General features: G+C 40.5%; 1 protein-coding gene across 1 annotated transcript in view; it reads left to right on the top strand.

Annotated features, from left to right (window-relative positions):
- The window catches only part of LOC111236932 (limbic system-associated membrane protein-like), a gene marked incomplete at its 3' end in the record, with an annotated part of 158,817 nt that overhangs the window by 101,941 nt on the left and 38,877 nt on the right, over positions 1-17,999 (top strand). The window contains exon 2 of the mRNA XM_022765854.1: positions 17,229-17,373. Within this exon, the coding sequence (XP_022621575.1) occupies positions 17,229-17,373 (145 nt within the window). The remainder of the gene's footprint in view (positions 1-17,228; positions 17,374-17,999) is intronic.

Below are 17,999 nucleotides of genomic sequence, written 5' to 3'. Positions count from 1 at the left end.
TGCACTCCGTGTTTCTGTATTTAGCTGCAGAATGTGTTGAGCCCAAGGGGACTTAGGGCCTATCTATCAATAAAGCTCTTCTCTCTAATTGTCATGATTAGATTGCATTAAAATTCGGATTGCTACCTGAAACACGGTTTATATTATTCATATTCTCTGTGTTTTATGTATTAGCTTATCACGGCAGCTGAATGAGCTGCCAGACCAGTTCAGAGAATGTGCCCTCTTTTCTGGCTCTAGTCAACTCTTTCCCTTGGCATTGGATGGATTTCTGACTCGCGCAATCTGATTTGGCCATTAGCTTACTGCCAGCAGCAACTGCAGAGAATTTCCTTTGAATTTCTTTTCATAGAGTGCCTGAGCTGATCTGCCACTGTGCAAACAGTTTATTGAGTCCAAAACCACTAGCCATGCCAGACAAAAGGATTGATATTTGGCCGGTCTTGTATCTTAGCTGCCATGTCTTTGCGCCACAAAACACTAACAAGCCAGTCAGAAGCAACATTGAGCCAGCCAGTGTCAAAACCCTTGTAACTCCTAATGACCTCTTAGTAAACTGCCAGTGAACAGAGTATGCTCTTTATTTTTGTTTATTTGTGGTCTATGTGTCACCAGCTTGTTTTTCACATTGTATTTGCATGTGGTTGGTTCCTCAGTGTTGGATGGATGTGAAGTTACATCTCTGGACAGAAGCACAGAAACCACAACCAAACAACACCAGTCACACTAGAGGATCTGCACTTTTATTCTCCAAATGTGACAAGCACAAATTCTATAGATACTGTAAAAATAAATGAATAATGCCCTAATATGGGAAACATATCTAGGCTATATATATGTATAAGATTATCTGATATAGTATAAACAAATCAAAAAAAGTATTAATATTTACTTAAATTCAATATACAAATACAAATTTAAATTTAAGTGAAGGTGCATGATTTATATTATTTTTTTTATTTTTTTCTGCTACACAGCAAGAAAAAACTATTAAAGATATTATTCCTTCATAGTTAATCACTATGAATGATGAAGTACCACACAGTCTTGCTTCATCAGGACTGTGGTTTGATCAGATTAGACTAACAGTAGCCTGAAAACATTAGCAAACATTAGCAACATTAGCATGGGGCACAGTTCAGTACCACTCCTAGTCCCTTACAGCGGGTCAGAGCGTATGCTAATGAGGCAATATCACTGAAAATTTAAACATTACTAACAGCCATTCTCTACAACCAAAAACAGAAATACATTAACACTCATACGTCTTTACATTACCATAAATGTACCATTTGGACTGCTAGCTTTAAGTCCGTACAGCTTTTGCCTGAAATCGGCATTTATGCTACATTTATCAATGAAAGCCCCCAGCTACAACAGGTAAACTAAAAATATAATACTTAAAGGAAAGTTACTTCATTCAGCTTCATTCACTGTTATGTTTGCGAGACAAGAGGTTATAATGCAGCGACGTCTTCAGACTGGATGCTAAAGTGACTCGGTAGTGACTGAGAGTGACGAAATAGTCCGAAGAAAGAAGAAAATAAGTGATAGAAAAAGAGGCAGCTCTTGTCAAGTAAATTAATGAAGTTTGATGCTGAACTCGCGATCTTTCTTCTAAATAGCTGTTAATGCTAAAGTTGGATATGTAGCAGAAGCAAAACTTACAAATAGCTCCTTCAAGGAAGGCGAATCTATCTGAAATAAAAATTGGCAGAACCCAAAACAAATATCTCTAAACTTATATTAAATGTTACACTGTGAAGTTTTGATAAAGTTCACTAAAATAAAACAACATAACACAAGCAAACAGAATTGAGTTTAGGACCCCAAAAAGTCTTGTTCTGACCCTGAAGCACAACATGAACTGTATTGCTTTTAACAAAATACCAGTAAACTTGCTGCAGAAAAAGACTCATAAATCAAGAGTGTTTCATGAAATGAAGTTCTAGTCACATCTCAGACAGAGCTACTGCATCACAGAGAAGTTTTTCTTTGAAACAATAGTCCTCAAAAAGTTTGCGACTGTGTTTAGCGAGCTCTGTTGCCACCTCTCTTCATTCTCTTAGAAAAACTGCATGCATATCTATTAACTGACAGCTCCTAGTGTTCGTGGTAAAAATAACAGCATTTTTTTTTTTGATGTGAAGTCCTTGCTTCTCTCTGACACTGTTTGAACTGAAGCTGAAGCAGAGTACTGCCCAAGTGATTAACGACTTGCATTCTCGCACTTGCACACACACACTCTGCAACACACAGTCTGGTTGTGATAGAGAAAGCGCTTTGTCCTCGATCAGATACATCACAGACATTTTAAGTCTTGTGAAGTTCACCTTAAATTGCTCTGTCCCTCACTTTAGTACAGATTAACATCCTACTCTGCAAGGTTATCACATTTTACACACAGACACACTAATAAAAAACACTGAAACATTTGCAAGCCATATTTTACATGCAAATGTACTGTATAAACACTTCTCATTTTGCGCCGTTAGAACGCCTCTGCAATCTGTCTTCCTCCCCAGAATCATTTTTCTCTCTCTGTTTCACACACACACTCATGCACACACATTTCTGTCACTGGTTGATGCTCTCGATAAACTTGACACAGTCATTTAAAAGAAGCATCAAAATGCCCACAAACACATAAACAGCTCACACACCAAAATGAACTGCCCTTCCCACAATCCTTCAACAGTACACAGGCAATCCAGCTCTTTTTTTATGAAGTGTATATTTTTACTTTGACTACTTTTATCATCATTAATGCAAAAACAGCATGACAGTGCAGTGATAAGTAGTGTCCATTAAAATGCCCAGTAAAATTTTAAGTGACTACAAAACTGAAGCTGGATTAATGTTAAAAAATAACACTTTAAGACTTTTAATTTCTCATAGTACATTATACTTGGATATTTTGTTTACTGTGACTTTGTAGTCATAGGAACTGGGGATAACCGAAAACAAACATGCTTTAAGTGGTTTGTATTGTTTGATTATTAAAGGTGCCACTGCCAATAACAAAATAATTGGGTTCATGGAAATATCTCCATGGGTCACAGTTTGGTTTCAACCTCTTCACAGTCACATTTCAAGCTCCTTTCACCGTCCAATCTACTATGACAAGATCAGAATCCAAGAAATCACCTCGCCAGCATTAGGTCATGCACAAACGTAGCAGGACTGCTTGTACCCGCAGCTCAAAGGAAAAGACTGCCTTCATGTTGTTTGTCTCTTTTCTCACGATTAAATTTGATCATCTGTCAGTTTGTGTAGCTAGAGAAACTCTCCTCACGTCCGTCTCTGGTTCTCTTAGGCGAGTAAACAGGTAATCAAAACGCCAAACACCTCAGTCTGCCCTGAGAGCTCAGCTTGTTAGATGCAGTTCTCTGTGTGTGTGGTTTACACTCATTATGTGTGTGCGCTGTGCTCATGTCTTGTGTGAGTTTGTCAATTTGAAGAGTACAGTTCTGAGACCCCAATGGTTCGTGCACCGTGTGTCCTGAGTGGGTGCAAGGAGACAGGACTTGGCACTGATTCGCTATCTTTTCCCCCCACAAACCATTTAGCTTTAAGGACTTTTCCCTCTGACTGAACAAAGTTCTTATGGAAGGCGACAAGAGCATGTGGTTGGCACAAAGTGATTTCCCGTTTTACTGTCACTTTAAAGTGATATGCTACATGTCCCACAGTCAATTCCCCACTACCTGTGACAGATAGAAATTGGCTTTGCTGAGGCCCCGCAAAATGGGTTTTCCAGTTGATGTGAGCGAGAGCACCAAAGCAAGTGACTTCGAGGGGAATCAAAATCAGTAGGAGTTTAGATTGCTTCAAACAGTAATGCTGGTTCGGTGACTTACTGGTACATACTGTTGGAGTGTGGAGATGCTATCAATGGATGTAGGTGATGTTACCAGCCTGGAAAGATAAGTTCATTCTCTCCTCTCCGTCCACAATAACGCATCCAGCAGCCTGACAAACTCTAGTTCTGGTGTTTGACCCGGATAGAGAAGATAGATTGGAGAAGTTGAAGGTCTTTCTAGTATGGGCTGTGTGTTTTTTGCTCCTCATGTGTGTTATGTGACCATCAGATTGAAATGCAGTTTTCTTGCTTATGGGAATGTTCCAGCAGCTGTGCCTTGACAGACGGCAGCAGAAAATCATTGCATTCATGTATGTTTTTGAAATCTTGAATACAAAACCTAAGCAAACATCAGTGCTTTGAATAGGATGTGAATGTTCTCATTTCTTGCTCAGACAGGTCTCAGAACAGCCCCTGCTCACATCAGTACAGGATAACTTTGATCAAAAACATACAACCAATCAAGTGTTCAGTGTGATGGATTACATATCGAGAAACTTTTGAAGTTTTGGAAAAGTTGATTTTCATTGTGCACTGAAAATGGTTGGAACCTGCAAAATAAGAAATCAATCTTTGTAAATGGTCAGCGGTAATGCAATTGTGAGTAATGAACACATATGAAACAACTAGTATGGTCTTTTTAAGATGCCTATTCAACCTTGTTTACAGGTTTGGTAAACCAAGCCCCTAGGCAATAACTGTGAATCAGCAGTGACTATTCGTCGCGTTTATTGGTGATTTCTTGTCGCCGTTCTGTTGCATTAAGTAAAACCATGTGAAAAGACAAACAGCGTGTGGCATTTTGTTTTAATGTTCTAAAAACCCTTCTAATCCTTGTTTGTGCCAGAGGCTAATTTCCTCCCGCACAGAGTTGGAGTTTTACAACAGTGGCATAGTTTCTTTTGTTATTAAACCACCACTGTGATGAAATTACATTCTTGTTTATTTTCTAGTGTCAGTTGAGTATTTCAGTGTGATTATTAGCTTCAAGCTTTCCCTTTCTCCCTTTCTCCCTCTGTCATTTATAGATCTAAGTAGAATGAGGCAAAAAGTAGGGATGATTTCAAGCCCAGAAAAACGCATTCTTCTGCCTCCTGTTTCCTCCTTCTCTCTCTCATCCCTTTTCCCTGTCAGGGTTGCTTGGCATTATCTGCTGGAACAGTTGCTCTGAGGAACAAGACACGCTCTCCCTCCTCCCTCCCGCCTTCCCGTCCCTGCCACTACCACCCCGCTCCTCCACCCCTTTCTCATTGCCCCGCACAGAATAGAAAGCAATTAAAAGGGAATCTGCTAGATTGTCTGTGTTTATACCATCTCAGAGAAGGTTTCTGTGCTGTTATGATAATAACGCATTGCTGGATCATTACCCGGCATCTTCGTTTTACTTGTGCCTATCCTTTATTGTGCAGAAGATGGCTTCTGAGCGGTGGCGCACGGGCTGCCACACACAGCAGGGTTTGAGAGCATGAGGCCTTTTATTCCTGACCACATTTATTGTGCAACTTATAAATCTTTGCTGTCTTTTCTTTTGTTTCCCTCCTTTTCTCTCTTTCTCTCTCTCCTCCTGTTCCAATTTTTTTAAGAAACCGTCGCGGCCAAGTTTTGACAAAAGGTTTCAATTGCGGGCACTTAAAGGAATACTATTAATCATTAATTATGACTGTTGAAAAGCTATTTATTGACACGCTGTGGCTTCCCGTGCTTGTAAATTAACAGGACTACATTATGGAGACAAATGCTTTTTTCTCAAGCGCAAAACATGCAATGACACATCCACTTCCCCTGATGGTGGTGCATAAAAATGGTACATCAGGCATGACTATTTGGTTAATATATGCATGTCAGAGCACTGATATTAAATTATACATGCAATTCCATTAGTGTCGTGAACTGTTTTCATCATTTTTAAGATTATTTATTATATGAGCTCGATTTCTCTGTGATCTAATGTCTGTTAGTGTGTTTACAGTAAGTGACAAGGTGGTAAAAAGACAAGCATTTCATGTTTATCTCCAACGCCTGTGCTAAGCAATTAAACAGTGATTTAGGTTCATGATAAGATAATAATTGATTTGCATTCATTTATGAGTCCCCTGCTTAGTCTAAATTATAACCTTAAAAAACCATTATTATGCGGCAATGAGTTTTCCAGCAGAACCTAATGGCACTTCTGTGGCTGTGCCTTGCCACATGAATAACTTAATGAATGAATGAATCAATAGATTTACACTTCATTATCATCATGCTTTGTGATGCGGATGATATCGCAGTCTAAATGTACTGTACCATCCCCCTGTTATGAAGGACTGTGTTAAGGCACTGAGGATACTGAGATAACCTGCCTGTCAAAGTCAGTTAGAGTTGTGGGTTCCTTCTTCTTTGATCGGGCGACAGATGCCAAATCAGCATAAAGTGAGTAATTAAAAATCAACTTAAGGAATCAGCGCGGAATTGACAGTGCCAAAACCTTTTACACTTGCCCTGTGTGGTATACACCGGTTGTTAACAGTTAGCCTTGTACTGGCTCAGGGGACCACTTGAAGCGAGAAGTTATCCTTGGTGCTAAGTGCTTTAAAAAGATGTTTCTCACAGCATTGAAATGCATGCTGCTCATGTAGCTCAATCTGAAATGGCTCTGTTAAATACTGATTATGATTATACCCCAGGGAAAGTAATAGAAGAAACAGTAACATATATTGTGACATGATCTATTGTTGTCATGGCTACACCATCAACTGATGCTTTTACAGTGGGGTCCTTTCTTCATCCACACAGGAAAATTTTTGTGAAGTTTGTAACCAAATAAGCAATATATGTGAACACCGGAGTCATTAGAGCTGATGTTTACCAACTAATCTCTCTTCAGAATGCAGGGTGAATGTTGCATATACAGACACAAATTGCTCCCTATTGCTTGGAAATTGTGTTCACTATGACTATGAAACCATTTACATAGATGTAAGCTGTCTTCCAGCTAGCAGCTCATTCAGGCGTTCAGTGGTATGGTAAAGGGCCCATATTTTTACAATTGTCCAGTGTTTTATTTACATTTTTGATATCCATCAGCAGATGTATATATATTGTGGTTTTGAGTGCGAAAAACCATGTCAGTATAGTTTTCTGTCTCCTCTCTCACGCTTCTCTCTCAAGCCCTAGCAAGAATAGGGTGTTTTGTTTTCAGTCTCTGATCCCGTCTTCTGATTGGCTGTCTGTTTTCTAAGTGATGCAAGTCGAGGCGAACAGCGGATAATGGTCAAATTCTGATTAAAATGCTCCAGTATTTGAGAAAAAAGAAATGTTATCCACTGCTCTCTAAAATTACTGTCTTTGTGAAGGCTGTGCAATATTTTGAATATATTGATATTCCTGACAATGATTGTGGAAATCTCACTTTCTACAATATGGGACCTTTAAGACATCCTATTTATATTTATAGTTTACAATGCTTGCAAGCTAATAGAAAAAAGAACACTATTAAAGTCCTTGAAAACTTATTTTCACAATCTAAGTATAAGTTACAGGGTTATTATGTGAATACACTATTTTCTGCCAATGCGAGAACAGTTTAGGTTATTTCAAACTCCAAAACTCAGCGAGTTGACCAATATCACTCGTCACACAGCATTTGGCTGACCAATGGTGTAACTTTATCACTAACTCAGTCAGTAACATTCACATTGCTTTCAGTGAAAATAAGTAATAATACCTAGAGATGTGTTTTTATAAGCTTTTATTATGCTTATTTAGTCATGAGCAATAAAGTTATTGAGAAATATTTAGTTTTCAGGAAGCAAAATAAAACTAACCCAAACTTTGATATCAGGACATGGCCTGAGGTAATTCAGTGTGAAATATCCTAAGTGGAATATTTAATAATTCAACAGACTCACTGTCAATGTTAATCTGCGGCATGCAGGAGACAAGCTCGGTCCACTTTTTTCAAGTCCCCTGTAGTGAGTGAATTGCATTAGTCAGTGTCAAAATGTATGCAATCAATTGATATAGGTAGCTTCCCCAATTGCACATAAGATTTAATACTAATATGAAGAATAGCTGTCAACCTTTCAGCTTCTTCTGCTGCACTGGTATGTGAATAAGCTATTCCATCGCTGGCAACAAATCACAGAAGACCTCTCTGACCTCTCATTCGACCCGACACCTGTCAGTCATTTATTTGATTTACTGACTCCAACACCACTGCTGGTTAACTTTTGAAGTTCAGCCGCTAATGCTGCACATTGTAGATGCAGCGTCGAATAACATCCCTCACAACCTGCTCCATAACGCTGTGCTTTTCGAAAATTAGGCCACAAGGGAGAAATGCTGATTATTCTGGCAAGAGGGTATAAAAGCCAATTCTCACACAGGAAATGATGATGAAACGAGCTGCGCCGCAAGCTCTGATTCACAACATCATTATTTAAGATACATCTTCAGTTCAAAGTGTTACCTTTGAGATGAAAAAAGACTATGAGCAAGAAAAGGTAGCAAAGCTCTTGCCTTATATTTGTGTGATTCTCTGAGCTTTGCTAAAGCACTACCGGATATGTGTTGAATCTATGTTGTTGAGATGTAGTGCAGGTCCAGGTAGTTCTACTTTGTACATTATCAGAGACCTCCCCAAGAAACATAAACAGTGTGCCAGGCCAACAAATTCAAATAAGCCTATTTCATTTCAGACTGCATTTCATTTCACAGCCTAAATAGAGGCAGTCAGGTCTGGAGTATTTTAGCACTTAAGAGTATCTTTTTTTCCCCCCTCTTGCCTGTGCTCTCCTTCAGTGGCACTGCATCATCAACTGATTCACCTCTTTCTGCCCGTAATGCACCACAGCAGAACACCGGTGATGGATCACATAAGAGGTAAATGTAGAGAGTAGAGAAATGAGCTTGTAGTTCCACAGTGTCACACTTTGAGACAAGGCTTTATGTGACATCCTTTAATAATAAGAGCAGGTTGTGTGCTGATGAGGGAATACAGCGTGAAGGCAGCGATGGGTGGGAGAGGTCAGTGCTCTGCAGCCAGTAATTGTGGCATAATGAATATAATTTGCAGCTGTAAGAGGCATGTGACTTACATTAGTGATAACAACTCTCTCCTCTACACTTACGCAAATTCATCCACAAAAAACACCACAGATACTTCTGAATAAGCACAGATAGGTAGGGAAATCCTGAAGCAATTCAATACAATACAAATAACACTTCTCAGGTGCTTTCATTGCATTATAATATTGTATTATTCACAAAGAAGCGGTATCATGTTTTTTGTTGAGGTTTTTTGCATCCTCTACATGCACCGACTGACAATCCTGCTGTACAGAGTGACTACAGCTGTACGGGGGAGTAAGGCAGGGGAAAAGAATGAGCAAAAAGGCAAAGAATAAGGAGGATGCAGAGAAATGATAGGGAAAGAATGAATGAGGAAGATGGAGAGAGAGAGAGAGAGAGAAGGGCATGACAGAAAGAGATGGTACAAAACAGCAGAAAGAGAGGAAAGGAGAACGAGAGCCACAAAAAGGGAAGATGTGACAGAGAGAGGAAGCACAGTACCTCTCCTGAGATTTAATAACAGCATCCTGCCCTTGCCATAGATCCTCCTGCCTACGTCTCGATGAGGCACCATCTGTCATGGGCTCGTTACATCCATCCACTACTCCGTCACACTCCAACCCTGCTTATAAAACACAACATAGAAGAGAGGAAGGTGGAAACATTGGCGGAGTCGTCAAATTGACTTTAAAATAAGGATGAACGGGTTAAAGTGATAGACTGACAGCAGAGGCGTCAGGGCTCCTGTACTGCTGACATGTACAGAATGAACTCTGATCAGCAGATGGATCTTGGCTTCTACCAGTGCGTGTTTTGCCTTTGCCCTCCTCCTCTACTGTGGATTGCTGTGGAGATTTCAAATCTTACTTCACAGCAGAACCCAGAGCAGAGCGTCTATTTGGAACATCTTCAGGAACTTTTTGCAAAACGCGACACAAACGGAAATTTAACTGCCTTGGCGCTCGGAAAAGCCTTCGAGGTGAACTCACACTTGTGCCAAGCAAATTTGAATCAAGCAGACCTGCAAATTCCTGAGTTGTTTGTCACCATTTTAATAATTAAATAAGTTCCCTCCTGCAACGTCTGCAGGCCAAGTCTCAAAACACTCATTCCTGCCCTGATTAATGGCTTGCTCGAAGCGCTGATGCATACCAAGCAGGATGGAGGGGCTTCATGACGGAGGCTGTCATAATGAGGGGCTTTGAAGCAGAAAGGGAAAATCAAGTGAGCAACAAAGGTTACTCCAAATCTATTCTGATGCAATTACGTCACCAGGGATTTCCCTAGAAGGATTGGCTCCGTGGTTTGGCTTTAGGGAGGTAAATGATGAGGGTATTAATTGAAGTGAAGTGACTGTAGCTACTGATGGCAGGTCTTGAAGATGATAAAGGTTCTAACAGCCTTGTTGTTCTCTATGTTCTTCCTCATTGGATCTTAAGTAAAGCTAAGACAAAGACAAGACAGACAGACACTGACAGACCACTTTGGGAGAAGGCTGTCTTTTCTGTTTCAAGCTGGGCTCACAGCAGGAGGGAGGCTCTTCCTTTTGTTTAAAATCGCTTCATCACCTTGACACAACACCCTTATCATCCCTCGCTTTAAATGCTTCATTAAACCTGCGAAGGGAATTTTATAAACAGGCTTCAGAGACTTTGCACCTGCCTTTTGAAATCACAATAATTAATGTGACTTGTTCCCACTGGTGTCAATGCCAATTTACAAAGGAATAATGAAGATTTTTACCTGCTGATTGTCAATTAACACACATGGTGACATCCACAAGAGCATTCACCTTGAAAGTTTCATGTTTGTGTTAATACATTGCTGTGATAATGGAACAGACCAATTACACCTACTTGCTTACGTCATGTTAAAGTGTTAATTGGGGTTGATAGTGGCAGAGACAGAAATGTAGCCTTAGAGCCTCCTATTTTGCCAAATAGAAAATGGAAAAGTGAAAGGTAAATTCCATAGCAAGACAGCATTGCACCAGGTATTTCAATAAATGCTTTGTTCCTCTAAGCCCAGTCCTAGGGGATTAACCTAGACCTTACCAGAAATACATTTAACTTGCTATGCAGTGGATATCTGGGACAAGGAACTGCTTTGAGGGCAATAAACGAATGACCTGACTTTGATTTGATATGCAGCTTTAGCTTTGCTCCTATCCCTTAGCTCATGTTTCTCTCTCTCTCTCTCTCTCTCTCTCTCTCTCTCTCTCTCTCTCTCTCTCCGTGTTGCTTTCTTCTGCGGTGCATCTTTTCTTTCTCTGGCTGTGTGTTTGTTGGTCTGATTGGCTGATCTCTCCATCTCCCTCCCTCTGTCTGTTATTGCTCCCCTCACCAAATGCATGTACGCAACAAGGACACAGAACTTAGAGGCCAGACTTTGGAGGCTCTGGCCGACCAGGTTGGAGTGACGCAGATTTTGATCAAACAGCTAGTGTCCCAGTCTCACCTTTAATCTCTATCGATTGATGAAACAAGTTGGGTCTTTCAGAGAGAGTATTTCAGATTCTGTCCATATGGCAGGTTGGGGTATTTGCTGCAACACACACACACACACAAAAATCTCCAAGAACACGTGTGCTCACAGATATACCTTATTGGCACGGGTTGCCCAGTAAATATGAGGATAAACCTAGAGAAGAAGAGAGGAAGGGAATGAGATGGAGACAGAAGGTTGAAGAGGGTGGAGGGTGGAACGAGACAGAAGCACAACAAAGAGGAAATGGAGAAAAAAGTGTTTTGTTAAGGGGTGAGAGGTGTCAGAGAGGCAAAGAAGGAAAGAAATGATGAGGTGAGATGAGGAGAACTGGGTATTGATGGGGATAGCGGGTGGTGTGGCTGCTCTGTCAGTCTTGGCACATCGTTCCTCTCATTACAGTTTCACTCCCTGGCTCCAGACTGCTCTTTGGTCCTCCCCCACGGCTAGCCCTGGAGCAGGGATCCATCCAGCCCAACCCTCCTGTCAACACAAGCCCAGCTCAGCAGCTCTGGCCCAGGCATCTGTCAGCCCACACAGTCCCCTGTCAGCCATAGCCTATTGGCCAGTCCATACTGGCACAGCATAGCGGGGCAGAAAAGAGTATAATATAGCACAGCAGAGCATCCATCAACAAAGCTCAGGGTAAAACAGCGCAGGACAGCAACCTAGGCATCCATCACAAGCAAGATCCTGCATAAACCCAGCCCTGAAGGGACTGACAAACAACAACGCCACTTTGTAAAAAAAAAGGTGCAAAAACAAGGCGTTCTGTTTACAAGCATCAGCAAATATTTGCTAGCATTTACCAGCTTTTTCATGTTAACGGAGAATATGTATTCTACAGAGGATTATGGGCTTTGAAAGGATTCTGCAGAGGATTTCAAACATGGAGATGCTGTTGTGATTAAAATGGGTTGATTTTCCTTTTTCTTTTTCCAAATATTCAAATAAATAAGACTAGCTAAATAATACAGCTGGGATTCTGCATCATTGTGAGGGCTGCATCCAGTTAATGGGATGGATTTTCATTACAAATTGTTCAACCGTGGCTCGCTATTCCAATCAAATCGAGTTCCCTGCAAGTGACTTGTTGAATGCAGCTCAGATCAGGCCAGGCAGAGACAGTCAAGCTCTTATTTCTAATTCTGGTCCAGCAGGGCCCCGGCACAGCCCGTGAAACCCGGCCCTGCGCAGGCACCTTGACAGCTACTCAGCTAGAAGGAAGCAAGAGCTACAGGCAGACAACTGCTCTGACAAGTGATAGGAGCTTCTCCACTTCCCAGGCAGTCGCTCATTAGTGAAAACAGGTACTGGCTACTACTGAGCATGCTCTACACTTTGTACCAAGGGACCCTCTGGAGCTCGAGCACTTTGAGGGAACACAGCCAAAGAGGGAGGGCAAGAGGCCTAGCCAAGAAACCCCTGATCTGTTGCGCAGATCAATGAACAATTCCTTGAATGTTTATTCCACGCTGTCCACTTCTGCTCCAGAGTGTTGATGGAGAGATGAGAGGGGAGAAGAAACCTACGGAGTGGAATGAGGAGGACTGGGATGACAGGCAGACGGGGTGAGAAAACAGGGATAGGGAGAGAAATAGAAGTGGAGTGGCGAGGCAGTGGTGTGAAGAGATGAGAGGGAAAGAGATAAGGCCAGCAGAGTATGGCTCTGATTGAAGCCTGAGTGCAGTGGCACGTACAGAGCATGAACAGTGTTTCGTATTTATTTATCTATTTCTTTGACCCATATGGAGCAGCATATGGTGACCGCCAACTGGAATGAGGTAATACAATTAGAAACATTTGGATGATTAATAGTTCCAGTCACCTGTATTTATCGAAGCACTCGCATGACGCTTCGGAGAAGACACACTCATAGTGTGAATGCTATTCACAGTTAAAACTGCTTGTCTCACTTAGACAGAGGGTATAATTGGGCGCATCCTGCCATGCAACAAATGCTTCCTCTTTTACTTCACCATATTTTCTTCTTCCTTCATGACCTACAAACTGACGTCTGCCCCAAGATCTTGACAGCTGTCCCAGGAATGTGGGAAGCACAGTAAGCTGCTTTGATATTACCATCAAAGTCCTTCTGGCAGAGGACATACTGTAGGAGTGCCTGTTCAGGAGTTTATTTTTACATTATTTCTCTGTAGTTTGGAAGTCAAAATCAAACCTACATTACACCCCAAATCACATTACAATTTAATTTCATTAATGTAGTGATAGGGGTCATTAATTCATTCATTCATTTGTTTACAGTTTTGGTTGAAACTTGATTTCTGTAGTCATTTTAAACCACGCTATAGCCCCCTGGCTCTCCAGCAGTGTCAGTCTGTCAGTCGGTCGGTTGGTATGTTCACCACTTTGGTTCAGGCTGAAATATGTCAATAGGTAATGGATGGATTGCCAGGAAATTTGGTGCAAACATCATATTCACTAATGACTTTGATAGGTTGATAAGCTTGATAGTTTTCACTTATCCAATGAATACATAAAGACCATAATATGGATTGACATTAAAAAATGTAATGTCATTCAAAAATGTCATTCTTGCTTGGATGTTTGGGCTTTTTATCTTGTTTAGATTGGAGGCAGGCAAAAGGTATTTCAGTGGCATTAACAAGAAACTATGAGAGCTATTCCAACAGTGTGTATGATGTGTTTTAAACTTCTGATGAAATGAAATAAAACACTTGAAATAACATCTCACTTCAAGTGGCCCACATATTAAAAATGACCTGTGTAACAGTCTCCTGTTGAGCTTCACCAGGAGGGAAGAGAGAAGGCACATTTTCCTCCTTACTGCTTCATAATGCACAGTGATACCGTATGTATGTACAGTGCAATGTTACATAATACTGCTTCAGTGTGCACAGTCAGCGCAATGTTTCTGTAATGATTATTATACAAATGAATATTTGGATAGGAGAGAGAGCGTATTGAACTAAAGTACACTCTTTTAATTACTGGCTGTGGAAAATGTAATGTTTCTATCTTTATATAATCTCCACAGCTGTTCTATCTACTTTATTGCTGTAGTTTAAGAAAGTTTTGTTTGTTTGCTTGCTTGTTTGTTTTTCTGTTCTGAATTCTATTACAATGGCTGCTCATTCCAATTACTCACTCTCTACACAAGCTTCATCTTATCTCAAGTTAATTTCAGGAGCTTAAATTCTTAAACATTTCTTTCTTAATCACACAATGACTGTAGATGAGAATTCGACAGTCTCTGAACTGTATTTCTAGCGATCACAAAGCATCTGTCATGGTGTTTCAGAAATAAATAAATAAATAAAATGAAATAAAATCTGCATTTGCCATCAACATAGCAGAAAGCAACAGCTTGCCACATCAGTCTATTGTTGTTCAATAGTCTCTGTTCACTCTCTAAATAGTAAACAGTAATAAATGTGTCAGTGAATGTGTGATGACAATTGCAGTTTGTCTGCTTTCCGAGGTAGAGTAGTGAAGCCTTTTTAAGATAAAATAAATTAAAACTCAATGAAGCGGAAGACTTCTGGTCTGGACTTTGAGACGTGTCATCAGCAATATTTAATTAAGGATGATGTCTCTGAGATCAGTAACTATAAGTGACCACCACAACTGCAGGACTACAAGAATATCACAAGATGCATACTTTTAACTATTAAATTATTACATTTCAACAATGGATTGTTGGTTGAATATGTGTTGCAGATCTGTCGTTAAATCCTCATCTCTTTGAAATGTCAGTACAGTTTAGTGCAATCGAGGTTTTTGAAAGAGACAACACAAGGAAACTAGTGTCATGATTCTGTTCACGTCTCCTCCTTCTGTCTTCCACTCTCCTGATTTGTGTTTTCCCTCTCCTACTGGTTACTTCATGGTAGGAGATGAGTGGTAATAAGGTCGGAGAGGAAGAAAGCTCACTCAAAACAAACAAAATGCAACTGTTCAGTCAGCCAGGACAGTTTATTAGCTTCACAACAAACACCTAAAAACTGTTCAACCTGTCACTGTATGTCTACATGTTTCATGTAGAGTATTATCATCTAGAAGATATTATATTTTGTAAAGCAAATGTACATGTTTGACAGGAAACCAAAACAATCCTGATGATTCTGATGAATGTAATGCTTAATCAAATGGAAATTTCATTGACGTGTGATGTTTGATGATGTATAATGCAGTCTGAATGTTTGATGGGAACATCTTGCATACAAGAAAATATCTTGGTAATTTCAGATTTTATATATTGGATGAGAAATGGGCAGCATAACTGTGTTTCGTATATATTTACAGTTTATCTTTTGCCACTGCTTGTTCTAATGCTTTATTCAAGCCACAGTGCTCTATACCATTGTTGCGTTAAGTTAAATTTTGAGATATCTTCACGGAATTCTAAATTATGTTTTTGTATCTGTGAAAGCACTGAGGTCTTGACCGGAATATTAAAATGAAGTTCTGAAGGTTTTAGTGTCTAACTTGCACGAATCACGCACCACAGGGGCCTTTCATTCATGGATATTTTGAGAAGTTAAAGGCATAAAATGATCCATATTATATGAATTTGAGTTATATCAGCGAGGCTTCATTTTGGTGCTCCAGATGTTCCTTCTGGATTATGGTTAGTTTTGCAGGAAGAGTTGTTCGTATAGCTTCTCTGTGATTATAGGGAAATGTGTGTGAATTAGTTTTGGATGCCTTTGCATCATCTCTATTAATTAGAGGCCTGAAGATATTTGAAACAAAACTCTATAAACATTTCAGAGTGAGGGAAGTAGAAGGTAGATGTCAGAGTGAGTCAATATATACAGTGGGTTATCTGGGCTCTGCACAAAGGGAAGGAACATCAACAAGGTTTCAAGCTGCGAGTACAAGCCCTCGACAAATCTGACATCCAGCTCCCACTGGGTAACAGGCTGGGGTGACTGCACCAACACTTTTGTGCATCACCCAGGGTCACCTGCCAAAGACAGCCTCACTCCACTGCCTCCCTAATCTACTGTCTTGTAGCCCAACACACTGCAAAGCGTTGTGCGCAGCCAAGGCTCGGGGAGTTGCCGGAATTTGCATGTGAGGCGCATCCACTGTCGGCTTGCATTACAGCTGATATCCATTCTCATTGATTCCGACGTCTTCTCACATTTACATTTATTCATTAGGCAGACGCTCGGCTCCCTTCCCTCCTGTGCAAGATGTCTTAGCTTGAGCTTACTTGGCGTAATACTCTGACAGCGTGCAACAAGAGGTAAACAAGAGGATACCGGTGTCCTTTCTCATTCACTGGAATAGGCTCACTGTTAAAGGCGATGTATTTATCAGACGCAGGAAGGGAGTCAGATTCAAAGAGGGAGAAGAAGAGAGAGGGGAATAAAGGGAGATAATGAGAGAATGAGTGGGAGGAAAAGAGAGAATGGGAGAGAGAAATAGATGCTCCTCAAATTTTCTTTCGAGACCTCAGGATATGTGAAGTGCTGAGTTGTCTGATTAAGTTAACTAACTTTGGAATACCTTTGCTGGTCAGCAGTATCAAATATAGCACTATGTTGCAATATACCCAGATTAGTCCATTGTTTCAAGACACGATTGTGTGTATAAACCCTCTTAAAACGATTCCTATAGCCCGCCTACTCTGTGGGATAGCAGTTGCTGTCATTTGGTTATTTTCTATCCAAAAAAACTCCACATTTCCATTCTCCTAGAAAGATTTCACATCATGAAATGAAAGAGGCCAGAGGTCCTCTCTTTTCACACCCTCCCACACTCCATCCCCTAATGAGAAACCAAGCCTTCTATTTCTATTTCCTTCTCCTCACCTAAATTGATCTTGTCATGCCCACAGGTGTTACGTTGATGACAAAGTGTCCAAGGTGGCCTGGCTCAATCGATCCAACATCATCTTTGCAGGCCAGGACAAGTGGTCCCTGGACCCCAGAGTAGATCTGGTCACTAAGGGACAGCTGGAGTACAGCCTGCGCATACAAAAGGTAACGTTGACCACAGCGTGTAAAGGCTGACCTCTGTCTGTTCTACAATCCTCACATACCTGAGTCATGGAGAGCTGGGTTTGGATTACAGTTGCATTTAAGGATCAGAGAGAAAACATTTCTCTTGGTTTTAAGAATCCTATCCAGTGATCATGAAACATGACCTTAATAAACTGCACACTTTGACTTAAATGTATTCTTTTTAAGAGCAGGAGATGTGCTGTTTAAATATTTATCCATTTGTTAATTCATTTATTTATGCAGCAGACTCAGTCAAAGGGACTTTTTTCTGTGCTTCATTCTTACGTTTTCATTTAACACTTCCTATGTGCTCTCCAGAGATGGGAATGTTTTTACATAAAAAAAAAAATGTAAGCAAGCTTAAGGATTAGTTTGACATTTTGCCCACTTAATATGAAGCTGGAGCCAGGATGGTTACCTTAGCACAAAGTCTAGAAACAGGGGTAAACAGCCATCCTGTCTGTGTCCAAAGGTAAAAAGTCATTCACACTTAATACATCAAACTTCATTCCTTTACTCACCAAGAGCTGTCTCCAGCTGTGGAAAGCAATACCAATGTGAACTCTTGTCTCAATCCTATTTTTCTACTACTGACGTTAGCATGC

Source organism: Seriola dumerili, unplaced genomic scaffold (genome assembly GCF_002260705.1).
Source record: "Seriola dumerili isolate Sdu_G_001 unplaced genomic scaffold, Sdu_1.0 BDQW01000767.1, whole genome shotgun sequence".
Taxonomy (NCBI): Eukaryota; Metazoa; Chordata; class Actinopteri; order Carangiformes; family Carangidae; genus Seriola; species Seriola dumerili.
This window is presented reverse-complemented; position numbering and strand designations above follow the sequence as displayed.